The sequence below is a fragment of the Vipera ursinii genome, assembly GCF_947247035.1.
Source record: "Vipera ursinii genome assembly, chromosome: 4".
In the NCBI taxonomy this organism is placed as follows: Eukaryota; Metazoa; Chordata; class Lepidosauria; order Squamata; family Viperidae; genus Vipera; species Vipera ursinii.
In genome coordinates this window covers 22,625,363-22,639,815 of record NC_139514.1, presented here as the reverse complement: position 1 = coordinate 22,639,815, position 14,453 = coordinate 22,625,363, and the positions used below count along the sequence as shown (strand labels likewise).

The following is a 14,453-nucleotide window of genomic DNA, read 5'->3' as shown; positions in this document are numbered from 1 at the left end:
TTCTTTGTCAATATGATGCAGGCTAACTATATATTAAGTAAAAGATGCTTCCTGATATATTAAACATGTATTTTTAGGACCAGTTTACTTAATATTTGAATATTGTTGCTATGGGGACCTCCTGAACTACTTGCGAAGCAAAAGAGACACCTTTCACAAAACATGGACTGAAGTCTTCAGTCGGCACAGTTTTGGGTTTTACCACAATTTTCGAGGACAGATCGATTCAAGGTAAATATCAACCATGGTTTAATTGTGGCCAGCGAAAAATAAGGGAGAAATAACTATATTATGCACAGATGAAAAAACTGAGCTAGTTTAAAGACAAATTGTCATTTTTGCAGCATGTGGCTCAATCAATCACGACAACACCATTTCATATCTCAAGTAATTCCTATTTTAGAAGTGTAGCTTTAACAAAACAATTTGGAAAAATAGAAAAATTCTGATAGAAACAAATATTTATAGGTCAGGATTGAACTGTGACATCAATGCTCTCTAACCTTTGTTGTTTTCTTGCAGACGTTTCATTACCAAACTGGGTAACAATCAGGGTTAGAAGGGAGTGGGGGTTTGCTCTCATTTTGTATACTAGTGGTTTGCCCTGTCAGTGCTGGTAGAAATGGTGGTTCCTTGATTAGGCTGTTGTTTACTGTTAGCTTGTTTGTCTGAGTTGCTGGTTTTCATCCTGTCTTCTGACTACTAGTCAGTAGATATTCATGGATATGCTCTGCTAGCTTTCTAACTATATGGCATCACCGTAACACACAAACCGACTAAAGCTCTCCAAAACTTCCTAAGTAAACCAAAATACTCAGCAGCCCCATAAAAGAAAACAAAAGTCATCTACAACATAGAGTGTTAAGGACTGTAACACTGTAACAATTGCTATGCAAGACAAACAGGGAGAAGGCTTGTAGAGCTTGCAGGGCAAACCATTGGTATATAAAATGAGAGCAAACTCTACTTCCTTCTAGCAGTGACGATGTTACCTAGTTTGGTAAAGAAATCTCTGCAAGAAAATAATCCAGTTCAGAGAGCACCAAAGACTCTGTAGAAATATTCATTGTGCATTACCAAAAATTGCTGGTGACAATGAATCTTACTTCCAAACCCTACAAGCTCAGAAGAAGTACAACCGATGGGAATATTTTTTATGAATCACAATCAATTTACTCTTAATCATGATTTTTTGAAGCTGCAATAGTTGACAGGTCTTTGATCATAAGCTGCAGGAAGAATGTGGCCAGACAGGTGACAATATAATTCAGACAGACAACAAATAAAACTATAAACACTGGCAAACTAAAAAATGATATAAAACTGTTGAAAATATTGAGAAAATCTCCCTCACTACCACTATATTCAGACTAAGCTAAATTTTAGATATGATGTTTTGTATGAGGCATATGGCTGGTTTATTGACTTCTCAGTGTAAGAGAAATCCTTCCATTTGTTCTGACCCATGGCTCTGTGTACAGATGTCCTTTTACATTCCCTGCCATTATTTTCCTGCAGTTCATAGGGCCAACTTATTAAGGCCACTTAGTCTAACACAGTTTCAGAAGTGTATTTTGCTAGAGAAGTTCCAGTGAAGCCACATGAGACTGGTTGGTTTCATTCTGTTGTATATTGTCTGAATAGAAACTGTCACAGATCCTCATTTAAAAGATTTGGTCACTTAAAATGAATGCAATAATAGTGAATTCCACGTTGTGGCAGATAACATTTTGATTACGCATGGTTACATCCCAAATTTGTTTACCAAAACAATCCATGATTTGGATTGTTTCAGTACAAATTTATTACATTTATTCTTTCATAATCAAGCTGTGTTTATCCTTATTGTTATATTAGATGCTTTAACCGTGCACCCTTTGTTTCCAGAAATGGAAGCATACTAACAAATGGATCATACCTACCAGTTGGCCAAATGGATCACTCATATGCAAAACAAGACTTAGATGTGATCTCTAAAATATATGGAAGTACCCTGCTTTCAGAGGAAGGTAAGAGGTTATAAAAAGTGTTGTAGAAATTAGAGTTGGGCAGAAAGATGTTTGACACTGAGGTAGGGCGCTGCTTTTCTAAATACTCTTAGCAGTAGCATCAATAAAAGCTGGGATGTACCATCTTCTTTCAGAAGCCTTTAAAAAAAGACTGAATTAGTACATGCTAGGACCTTTCAAGTACCTAAAGAACTATCTTACTGTCAAAAACTGAAGATGATTTAATCAAGCAGAATACACACAACCCTCTGCTTTAATTTTGATTTCTGCATTGAGCAGGGGTCTATATGGTCTAAAAGGAAAGTGGTTGCTAGTGTATAGGAAAGAATGTGATATATTGGGAGTGAAGGGTTCTGGAGGCCGCATAACAAAACTTTTAAAAAAACACAGTTGTCCATCTTTGTACTTAAGAAATCAACCAATCACTATTTTTCTTTTGTAGATGAAATGAAATATGTGAACAGGAAACTAGATGTTGAAGAAAGCCTCAATATACTGACTTTTGAAGACCTTCTCTGCTTCTCATATCAAGTTGCCAGAGGAATGGAGTTTCTGGAATCAAAATCAGTAAGACTGCTGTGCAAAAATAGTGCTGAATAATAAAGATTAGGAAAAAAATATGCTCTGCTATCTAAATTCCTAGTTAGACATTCTAGCTCAATCCTGTTGAATAATAGAATTATTAATATTAGAATTTTTCTAGGAAAGAAAACTCTCACATATTTATTTATTTATTTATTTATTTAGTTATATTTATATACCGCCCTATTCCCTGAGGACTCAGGGCGGTTTACAGGGAATTAAAAATCCAAAATACAAAAATTAAGAACAAATTAAAAAGTATTAAATTAACCCTGTAGTCAGTTAAAAAGAACCCCAAATTAAAAATTCTTAAAGTGTATGATATTGTATGATAATAAAGTGTATGATATTGTTGTTTGGAGTTAGATTTTTATGTGGAGTTCTTGGTACTCTCTGAGCTTGGTTATTTGCTTGCAAACATTTTGTTAGCCAACTAGGTAACAACATCAGCATGCAATTTGATTTTCAAATTAATACATGTTTTCATAGTGCTATCTGATAGGCATTTCATCCAAATTAAAATTGGGCAAAGAAATTATGTGGGGAGAGAGAGGTTTTCCAGCAGGGAAAAAGTGTTCTTGTCAGTCTAAACTGACTGGTGTTTATGGTGTTTCACTTCTGTATGCTTTTTGGGCATGTAATAATAATATTCACTGTCTACTTTATAGCAGTGTTTCTCAACCCCAACAACTTAAAGATGTGTGGATTAATGTATTAATTTAAGATGTCCTAACATCTTAAAGTTGCTGAGGTTGAAAAATGCTCCTTTATAGAGTGCTTAAATTGGTAAATAAATGCATAAACCCTACTTCCAAGCAATAGGCATTCCGTGTTTATGTATTTAAAGATTATAACTGTTTGCTATGAACATCAGTCTCACTCCTTTCCTTGCTTAGTGGAAGGCAGAAAAATGAATCAAGTTGGTTTCTTGGAGATCTACAGTTCATATTGAATCATAATTGCAGGATGTTGTCAGTTGTTAACTCCCCTTTCTTACATCTTAAGAAGCATTTTTAAAATCACTCAGAGAAACGCCTGTATTCGCACCACCTTAGATTTTGTCCGTAATGTCTTGATTTAAACTTTTGGTCTCTGTGTTATTATATTTTTAAAGTTCTCACTTCAAAGTAAAATGCTCTTTACTTGTGCAAAAATAATCTGTTGGGCAATTAGTTCCTGCACTTCATAAAAAAAACTTACTACACCTTATTTAATAATACAGTATGCTTTCAGTATGCATTTGGTGGGGGGGGGAAAGACACTTAAAAAAACAATCACAAAATTAAATTCTCTCCTTTGTACAAGACTTTTCTCTCTTGACAGTGTGTTCACAGAGATCTGGCAGCCAGGAATATACTAGTCACTTATGGGAAAGTGGCCAAAATATGTGACTTTGGACTTGCCAGGGATATAATGAACGATTCAAACTATGTCGTCAGAGGAAACGTAAGTTGATGTTTATTGTAGATGCTTCCCAATGTTTTCTGTGAAAGATCTGAAAGTAAAAATGAAATTACTACTAATATCTTGCACAGCCAAATCCAGATTCGGAAGGGTGATAATACGGCAAACTTCTTTTCCAACTTCAATTGGCTTGCTGGATAGAAATGCGGTGTATGTGCTTTCAAGGCAATTTTTTGCTGCCTTGACAAGTCCCTGCAGGTTTCTTGGCAAGGTTTCAAAAGCAATTTGCCCTTCCCTTCTTCCTAGATCTGAGAGAGACTGACTGGCCCAAGGTCACCAGCCAGCTTTCATGTGTAAGGCGGGACTAGTACTCATTGTTTCCTGATTTATAGCCTGGTGCCTTAATCATTGCACTAAATACTTACAGTCACCACACAGTTTCAGCTAAAAATGGCACTTTTATATCTCCACATTTTTTACTCTTTATTATTGGTGAGTGCCTGAACTAGTCCCTGTGTTTCCTTGGCAGAGAAGTAGTTTGCCATTGCCTCCTTCATAGGGCTGACAGTGTGTGTCTAGTCCAAGGCTACCCAGCTATCTTTGTGCCTATGGCAGGACAACAGCTTACGGTCTCCTGTTTTCTAGCCTGATGCCTTAGCCACTACACCAAAGTGGTATTACAAAAATATAGATAGCTGCTTGACTATTAATTATCTTGTAAGTGCTGTTCCATCATTTCCGAGATCCTGTTTCCCATAGATATCAACCAGCCATCAGTGAGAATAGGGTTGCAGATCTCGCCCCTGGTCATCAGCAACCATGTAGTGTTCCCTGCGCATGTTATTTCATTCCCCAGAACTTGCATAACAATTGGAGATTTGTAATATGGAAAGCACTTCCACATCAGAAAATTGTTAGGCTGTATGTACACTGCCCTATCAGTTTTATGCATAGGTACAAATTTATTTTACTGCAGATATGCCCAGCAAGAAAGCAAAATCATTGAGTGTGGGTTTAGTTTTTTGTTTTTTTACAAAAGATTATTAAGTTTAAAACCACCTTGGTTTTGCAAAGGTTACTTCAGAGAAAAGGAAATAGTGGTTGAATTGCAACATTACATGGTTGATGGTGAAAGATGTTGGGCAGTTGCAGCTTAGAAACTTCTGACTACAGATTCCTGAGAAATCAGCCAAAAGTTGGTACTCAACTTTCCAATAGTTCCATGTAGGGAATGAGAGATGACGTTGGAACATAAGGCAATTCAATTACATATATATTAAAGAGTCTTAATGGCATTTTAAATATTTTTATTGTGTATGTTTTGATAGATTACAGGCCACTTCATTAGATGCATGGCATATAGTTCTAATCCTAAAGGAGATTATTTGTGCCCACAGCTCTTTTGGTGAGTGGGAGACATTAGAGTTGTATAAAACCAGGGAGCGGGCACTTGGCTTCAATGAAAGCTTAAAAGCTAGAGGTGTTAGGAAGTATAGATAATCCTTGACTTACGACCACAATTGAGCCCCAAATTTCTGTTGCTAAGGGAGACATTTGTTAAGTGAAATTTTCCCCATTTGTCAAATGAATAACTTCAGTCGTTAAGTTAGTAACATGGTTGTTAAGTGGATCTGGCTTCCCCATTGACTTTGCTTGTCAGGAAGTTGCAAAAGGGTATCACATGATCCCGGGACACTGCAATTGTCATAAATAAGAGGTAGTTTGCCAAGTGTCTGAATTTTGATCACATGACCATGGGGACACCGCAACGGTCATCACAAGTGTGAAAAACAGTCATAAGTCACCTTCATCAGTGCCGTTGTAACTTTGAAGTCACAAAAATAAACTGTTGTAACTTGAGGACTACCTGCATGTCTTGAAAGCAAATAGAGTTGGATCACTTCTGCAAGGCACCACTTCACAGATTGAGGTTACTTAATTATAAAAACCTAATTCAAAATCTGAAATCCCAACCTCCAAAAGCAGTCCAACAGGAATGTAAGAGTGCCCATGTAACCAAGAGTATTTTTACCATCTGGTGGATGCTGACAGGAGAGATGATTTTGCAGCTGATCTCTTTATATGACAACACTTTGGTGGTGAAATGACCTCTCTCTTCTCTGTGCTTTCTATTGACCAGGCTCGTTTACCTGTCAAATGGATGTCCCCTGAAAGTTTGTTTGAAGGGATATACACAATTAAAAGTGATGTCTGGTCTTATGGAATCTTACTCTGGGAAATATTCTCTCTTGGTAGGTTCTGAAATGAATTCTCTAGTTTCCAGTCAGAGATTTAACAGAACTATGTTCCATTCAGAGATCTAAACAACCTGGAACAATGTCTTTATAATGTTGTTTTTTGCTAGTAGAGTTCCAAAATGGGGAATAGGGCGGGGAGCACATTTTCATTATGTAAATTGCCCTATCTGTATAGAAGGAGTGTGTGCGTGTGAGTTTTTAGCTTCAAGATGTGTATTCATCTGGAATACTTTAGTAGAGACATCTTTTTTTTATTGAAAAGTTTTAAAATACAGTTTTCCTTTAAAAAGAGACATCTTTTTAAGAAGAAAAAAAATCATTCCTTCTCATCCTTTATTCAATTGTCATAAGTGTTCTCCAGAGGTTCTTGGAACCATGTCTTTGTTAACCACTTTTGGGTTTTCCATTTCTTTTACTTTTAATGTATAATTGAATAGTCATTTTTTTCTAAATATCTAAGAAGCAGACATATGCTCTGTGTGAGTCCCTGTCATGTGGTCCAGGTTGCAAAATATTTGCAGGAAATGGTCAAAAAAGTAAAAAATGACATGCAACAAACATAAAAAGCAGGCGAAGCTTCAATTGGACTGCCGTGCTTACCACTTTGGCTTTTCTGATCACACTCTGCAGACCTCTCTGCAAGGTTATGCAAATTAAGAAAGCTTCTTCAATGAAGCTTATTTAAAATATTACTACTTTGTTCTGCCACTTTTTTTTCCTTTAGGCGTCAATCCTTACCCCGGAATGCAAGTTAATGAGAAATTCTACAAGCTTATTCAAAATGGATTTAGGATGGACCGTCCGTTTTATGCTACAGAAGAAATGTATGTTCTAGGTATAAATGGTAAAGGTGGGGCTGCCCAGAATATAATGTAAGAAGATACGTGGCACCTGCTCATTTCCTTGCTTTTAACTACCTTGTTATCTGTTATCTGTGACTGTCTTGGACAAAAGTAGTCCAGTTATACACCACTGTGCAGTAGTCCATATAGGCCAAAAAACCTAATCTTTAAAAGGGGATACAAACAATTGACCCTTATTGGGTGTTTTTGTGGAAAACTATATTTTTCTGTAAGGACACTTCTACACAAGAAGTATTATGGTTGTAGTCTGAGGACTTCCTGTACATCTCTCTGATCCCACAATATCATCTTTGGCACATTCCCCTCCCATTCTGGAGTTTATTGACTTCTAGATGGCAGTAAAGAGGCATTTGGCTGCCATTTAGCAGCTCACTTGTGCAGCCACTGGGTAAGCGCTGTTGCAGAGTTTAAGGCTGAGAAAGGGGTTTAGTTGTGAGGTTCAGTACTAGAGCTGTAAACGACTGTAAGAAAATGGCATGAGGGGAAAAAGTGAGAAAACAAGGTTCCTAGAAGCAACAACTACTAAGAAGTTCTAAAAGTGCTTTTTTCAAAAGGCAATTGAACTTCCTTTTAAAGATGTTTCGCTTCTCATCCAAGAAGAATCCTCAGAATTTTGGGGACAATTGTGACCTGGATGGCTGAAAATCTCCATAGACAACCACTAGGAAGGGCATTGCCTACAGTGGTAAAAAAGACAATTGCATACATTAAGCCAGTTAGAAGCTAATCAAGGTTTTACACTTACCAGCTTGACCAGGTAAATGATTTTTCCCTATATGAAAAAGCGTGAAGAATGGCTGCTGAAACCAGATGTCCAGTTGACTTCATAACCAAAAGAGGAATTAAGGGTGCGAGAACAGGTCAGAGGCCAGGTAGAAGGTGATGTTCCCACAAGAAACCAACAGAACCAATTGAAACCACAGGTTTGAATGTGGTTAGTTAAGCCATTTTCTCCATGAGCATTAATACATTTGCCCACATGCAACACTGGATATTAGATAGGCTCAAAAAACCCACTTCTAGACTGGACCACCTAAAGTCATCCTTTGACTGCCTCAAATGCCAGTGGAGAATCAGATACAGTTAGTTTATTTAATATTTAATAATATTTCTATACCACCCTTCTCCCTGAGGACTCAGGGCGGTTCACAGGGCAAGAATAAAATACAAAGTTACAAATATTAAAAGGAAATTAAATAATTGCCCGATTTTAAAACAATTGATATGTTACAATTATAAAACCCCAAAAATACAATATTAAGAATACAAGTGCAAATTTACACTTTCCACCAGGATAAGGAGACTATTTCGATATGCCTGAAGAAAGTCAGAGACACTCTGATTCTGTTTATTCCTTGAAGGACAAATATTTTATCCTTCTTTTTCCTTATCCCTCTTGAGCATTAGGTCTTCTAAGGAGAATGCTGTTTTGTAGACTTTGCAGTTCTCTCTCAACACTAAGGCAAAAAGAACTACTAGGGTAAAATAGGCAAGATTTTTTTAAAAAAAAATTCTTTTCAGCATATATTTTTACTAGCAATTTTTTTTCTCATAGTATATTATTTGATTATTTTTATGGTACATAGTAAATTATTTACCCTGATGCTACTTCCTCCTCCACATTCCATTTTTCAACCAAATTACTTCTGTGACACTTTTATTTATTTGTGGGGCTTTTTTCTCAATTGCAGTTTCTGTATGTTTCTAATTCCAATATAGCATTATTATAGCTCTGACAAGTGAAAATGTTTTACAAATAGGGAGCGTGTTTTGGAATATCCTCTCTCCCCTTCTTTTTCAAGTAGTAGAAGGTTTACAGAAAGAAAACCATTTTGGGAGGTTATATAACTATCATATTATTACTATCTTTCTTTTTAATTTCTGCACAATTACATTTGTGTTTCTGCCCTTGCTAGACTTCTACAAACAGCAGTCAGAAAAAAGAAAAGCAACCCCTTTTTCTAATTATTGTGATATTGTAGTTTATTAACTACTGCAACATACTCAATAAATGTGTGAGTTTTAAATCAGCCCACAATTGCAATATTTTACACTGGTGTGTAGCACCTGTTTGCACTAGAATCTAAATATACATATATCGTACATTTATTAAGGAATAATTTTACTTCTGAAATGACAGGGGTCCAGTGGAGATTGCCACTCAGTTTTAACCATCATCTGCACAAGATAAAAAAAATACCTAATACATAATTTGTAGAAATAAATATAGGAAATAAATATTTGCAAGATACAACTGAGACAATTCAACCAGGAAGAGAATACTTAAGATTGTAGATATGTTTAGATCAAAAATGCTTCTCCAGATATTACTCAGATCCATCTCAATCTCTATCGCTATATGCAATTATTATCAGTCCATAGTGGTGGATCAAAAGCTGGAGAACAGCAGGTTCTAACTTATCATACTTACAGTAAAATTTAAAACATATTAATTTTTAATATTCTGTTTTTTGATGCTTCATATTTGTAAACATTTATCAATCCTGTATGAAATAGATGTTCTTCGCACGCTAAGTTCTTTTAACTCTGCATAATACCACCATATATGTGACATATCTCTCTCTCGTTGATCTTGTCATATAGAAAATGCTGGGGAAAAAGCTCTGTATTTTTCCTTATTCCTTCCTTTATGTTATTTTGGCAGATACATATTACTGTGTTCCTGCTGGGCTTTGGACTCCAGAAAAAGACCATCCTTTTCGCAGCTGCTTTCCCTTCTGGCATGCCAGCTGGCTGAGGCAGAAGGAACAGTTAAGTGAGCCTTGCAAACAATCCTTTTTTTTTCTGTTCTAGGTTTTCACCATATTTATTAGCACACATGTCAGGGGACTATGAACGATGTCCTTGTTGCTGATTCTTTTCAGAAAGAGTAAATTTTTCTTGGGACGAAGGATGCTAGGAATCTAACCTTTTTCCTAGCTATTGAAGAAGACCTCATGATAAATTATAATTGTCCTTCCTTCCTTCCTTCCTTCCTTCCTTCCTTCCTTCCTTCCTTCCTTCCTTCCTTCCTTCCTTCCTTCCTACAGTCCCATTTAGGGAATGAGAGATGATGTTGGAACAGAAGGCAAACCTAACATTTATCACCTGCAGACTAACATTTTCCTAGTGAACATGTCTCACTACTGTACAAAAACTCTTCCTCCTTTCAAAACACTTGGTAGCTTGGAACTAGGAATTTGGGTATGCTTGTTGTAAAGATGACAGTTTCTTTCTAAAACTTATTACCATTTCAAAAAATAAATAAATACTGACGTCCTTTGGTTGGAAGACACTAGAATGCAAACCGTTTTTATCCACAGGTTGCATAAAATGCACAGATTCAGCTAGGCAGACTTGGCTTAAATGTTAATAGAGTTTATACTGTAGCTATTTATCAGAAAGAGAGACGTCAGTGAAAATATTACAATTATACGTCATGCTAGGCCATAACATAGTTTTCTTGGTTTTAGTTTAGTTATATGAGCCCAGCAATCGCAATTAGTAAATTTTGCCCAATAGCTTAATATATAATCAAAGACATGTTATAGATGTAATTGGTAAAATATAGTTGCCTGCAGTTCTAGCTAGAGATATTTGGGAGGTTCGAATATTGTGGATCAGTAGTTTATTATTTTGTGGAGTAGAAACCCAGGTATTTCTGTATATTCAACAAACCATGATTAACAGAAACTAGGGCTCGACTTGGTATGCTCCTAGTTTATATCTTTTTCTATCTCTCCCAATTGTAAATGGGTTTTTTTTTCTCCTTTTATTTCATTCCCCTCATCCTTAGTCCCTGAAAGAGGTCGACTCCTAAAGCAGACCAGCCCTCAAATGTATCAAGGAGTTACAGGTTAACTATTTAATTCCATGACAACATATTGCCTATATTTGCATCAGAAAAGTCTGCACTAGGGATGACCTGTCCAGCAGGTAACAACAAAGATGAGGGACCAAAAGAGAAATTTGGCTTTGCTTTATAAAAATCTTGTACCCCAACACATGGATGAGGGCTCTTTAGGTGCCCTGAGACGTCTTCACATCGTTCTTAAAATTTGCCCACAGCTCAGCAAGAGAAACTACATGTAAAATATTGAAAGTATTAGAGCTGTACAATGTTGTTCCATAAGTAATGTGGATGTTAATTTTGCTATTTATGTTCACATCCTATAATTTAGGCATGCCAGACAGATCATACTGATACTTCTAAACACATTTCCACCTCCAAGGGCAACCCACATATGAGAAGAGAAGCAGAGTTCACCATTCCTCTGTTGGATGAAGATACGGCAAGGGAAAAATAAAGCAAACTTTTTTTCTTCTTTACAAAATAAGCCATATAAGCTGAAGGAAATCAAAAGAAATTACTTTGCCTTCCTTAAAGGGTCTAATTTGCTGCTATTGCCACTGAATTTCTCATATCGATTCTATCCACTTTGCTTCTCAGCTGAAATTTGGTACGGGTTTCCTTCAATTTCATTAACAGGATGGAAGATTTCTTTTATACAAGCCTCATTTTGAAGCATGGTTGACTCACAAGTTGTTGAATTTCTTTCAAAATTATATGCATCTCTAAAGTCAAGGTCAACATTCCAGATCTTTGTATTTCAACAGATGCAGGGAGTTAAAAAAAATATCCACATATTGGTAATTGAAATTCCCAATCATGAATGTATTATAGCCTGAGCTTAACTCACACAGTTCAGCTAATTGCACTTATATCCTAACCAAATATATAACCAAAGGTTTATATCAGCTGTGGATATTTATGTAGATAATGAATTTGGATAGATTATCCCTGAATGTACCTGCAGACCACAGGCTGTTTTACACTATTTCAAAGTGATGTTAAAGATAAATAAAAGGTTTTATCAGGCATGAAATCCTGACATTCTTTGTGTATTGTTACTGAGATTGATAAAATCTGGGAAAACAATATTTGGGGTAGGAATGTAAGAAAATTTCAAATGAAATTGGAACAAAAGCATCCAAATTTTGGGAGCTAAAATTTGTTCAAAATTTTAACTGCAGGCACTATTACAAAATAAAACAGCTGCTATACATTTGATATGGCCCATCACAAAGCACCCATTGAAAGCAACCTAATTAGGATCCTTCTTAACCATCTTTTCAAAACCTCCTACAAACTTCTCACCACCTATTCTTCTTTCTTTAGTTAACCACCATTTTTATTTTCTATCTGTAAATCGGGAGAACAGGCAGATTGGTAGAGGATTTGGGGAAATCTAGGTTTAGAGCATCTAAATAACTTTATAAAAGATATAACTACTTGGCCACATTTTAAAAAAAGCAAGGGAAACCTTGTAGGGTAGGCAAGGTGAGTTGTATGACATGTGTGAGTTCTGGGACTTTTTTTTTTACAAAAAAAGCACTGTACAAAGTAATGCACACACACACACACACACACACCTCTCTCTCTTTCTCTCTGCTTCTCTAAATAAAAGGCTGGGCAGGAGAAAATCTACAAAAGATTAGTTGAGTTTGCAAGCATAGCAGGAAAGAAAGAAAGAAAGAGAATAAAAAATGCTAACTTAGATTGTCCAGTCCACTATGGTCTCCAATAAATTGGATCCAGAGTTAGAACTGTAAACTTAATAGAACTTAGCTGTTTTATAATTCATAATTAACACACGATATTATTTGATAGGTGACTCAGTGAATGCATTCACCCCATATAAGAAATCTATTCTTTTATTCTAAAGTAAATTTCTAGTGAGGTGATCAGGAACACAATTTAGACAAACAGCAAAGAGCCATTTAACAACTGAGCGCCTTGGGAGGAATAATCAACTATTAAAATATTTGCTCACTACTAGAATCAATGTGTTCTGCACAATTATCTTCAGTATTAAGGACTTTGGGTAACTTCTCCAGTATTTAAATGATTGAATATTCAGTATAATTGGATAGCAGTTTATACTTGTTATGTATAGCAACATTTGACAGCAATGTGCAATTGAATTACTGTAGTACTGAATTATCTCTTACAGTTGGCATGCTTTTATATACCTTTTATGTCTATCAAAATCAAAAGATGCTGTCATCCTTAATTTTTTACAGCAGTGCCAACTCCAGATTTCAGTCTTCACTTTTGAAATTGGTTTGGGGTTTAAAGCAAATTTATAAGTTTACTGTTGGAAACTATGGTATATCTACAGATCAGGCAACTGATTGTATGTAGGCATTCCAGCTTCAATGTAAGTTGTGACTAAAGTAAATGTGTGGCTCTCTTCTGATGCTACTTTTATCATTATGAAGTACAAATGCTCATGATGTGCCAATTAAATGTAGCAGGATATAGACATTACTCTGGATTTCTGAATGGGGGCTTGCTGTGATGCTTCTGTACAACTCTATAATATAAATTTGTAATCAGTTTGTGATATCTGGCTAAAATATTCATTATGATCAAATAACTTATTCCTATATCAATTTCTACCCTTATATCAAATAGGTTCAGATCTATTCTTTCTCTATTTTGAGCAGAGATGGTTATTTTATTCTGATTACTTATTCTTTTTTACAGTTTTACACAGATATTGCTGCTGCTTTGTGCTGATTTTATCTGATTATTATTTACTTTTCTATGCTTTTTATACTTTGACCTTTCAATTGTATACACTTTCAGAAAAGTAGTACATAGTTTTTGACAAGCTAATATATTTCTAAAGACTTGTTGAAATCTCGGATGAAATCTTGGATAAAAAATACATTGAAAATAAAGGTGATTTTTATTCTGGCTTATTTGTCACATTTCTTGAAAAACAATTGGAGAAACAATAAAACAATAAAAAACCCACGATGACCATAGGAAAATTACGATACATACAGTACATGCATGCTAGACCCAATGATTTAATTGAAAGGAATCTTCATCCCTGGGCTGACAATGGACTGTTTCAGATTATTTCCATAGTATCCCAATCAAGGACTAGATGGTTACTTGGAAGCATGCAGTAGCTGACCAAGTATTATCATCAAATCTTAGGAATCCAAGGTGGAAAGAGGTTCTCAAGATGTTCTCAGGTCCCAGATTCACAAGTGTGCTACAAAAATCAGTTCATCCCACATTTCGAGTTATCCATTACTTTTTATCCTGTAACTTTGATCAGAAATGCCCCGAATGCCTGGTCATAAGCTAAGTGGGATGATAGCAAGTTTCACTTAGACTGCTCTCTATTGCTTTACTATGCAGCACTCCATTACATATGCAACCTGTCATTTAACTAACAGGCACCATTGAATAACATAGAGCAAAGTGAATAGGAACAATAAAGAAGGGAAGAGTAACACTACGATCAAGTTACTGCAGC

At 35.8% G+C, this 14,453-nt stretch overlaps 1 protein-coding gene across 2 annotated transcripts in view; it reads left to right on the top strand.

The window, feature by feature from the left end:
* Positions 1 to 12,312, top strand: part of FLT3 (fms related receptor tyrosine kinase 3) — a 59,180-nt gene extending 46,868 nt beyond the window's left edge. For both annotated transcript variants that reach the window (XM_083363095.1, XM_083363094.1), the window contains exons 17-24: positions 78 to 231; positions 1,888 to 2,009; positions 2,452 to 2,576; positions 3,915 to 4,037; positions 6,136 to 6,247; positions 6,978 to 7,077; positions 9,782 to 9,887; positions 11,298 to 12,312. In XM_083363095.1, coding sequence (XP_083219221.1) covers positions 78 to 231; positions 1,888 to 2,009; positions 2,452 to 2,576; positions 3,915 to 4,037; positions 6,136 to 6,247; positions 6,978 to 7,077; positions 9,782 to 9,887; positions 11,298 to 11,423 — 968 coding nt within the window. In that variant the 3' untranslated portion in view covers positions 11,424 to 12,312. The remainder of the gene's footprint in view (positions 1 to 77; positions 232 to 1,887; positions 2,010 to 2,451; positions 2,577 to 3,914; positions 4,038 to 6,135; positions 6,248 to 6,977; positions 7,078 to 9,781; positions 9,888 to 11,297) is intronic.
* The last annotated feature ends 2,141 nt before the right edge of the window (positions 12,313 to 14,453 follow it).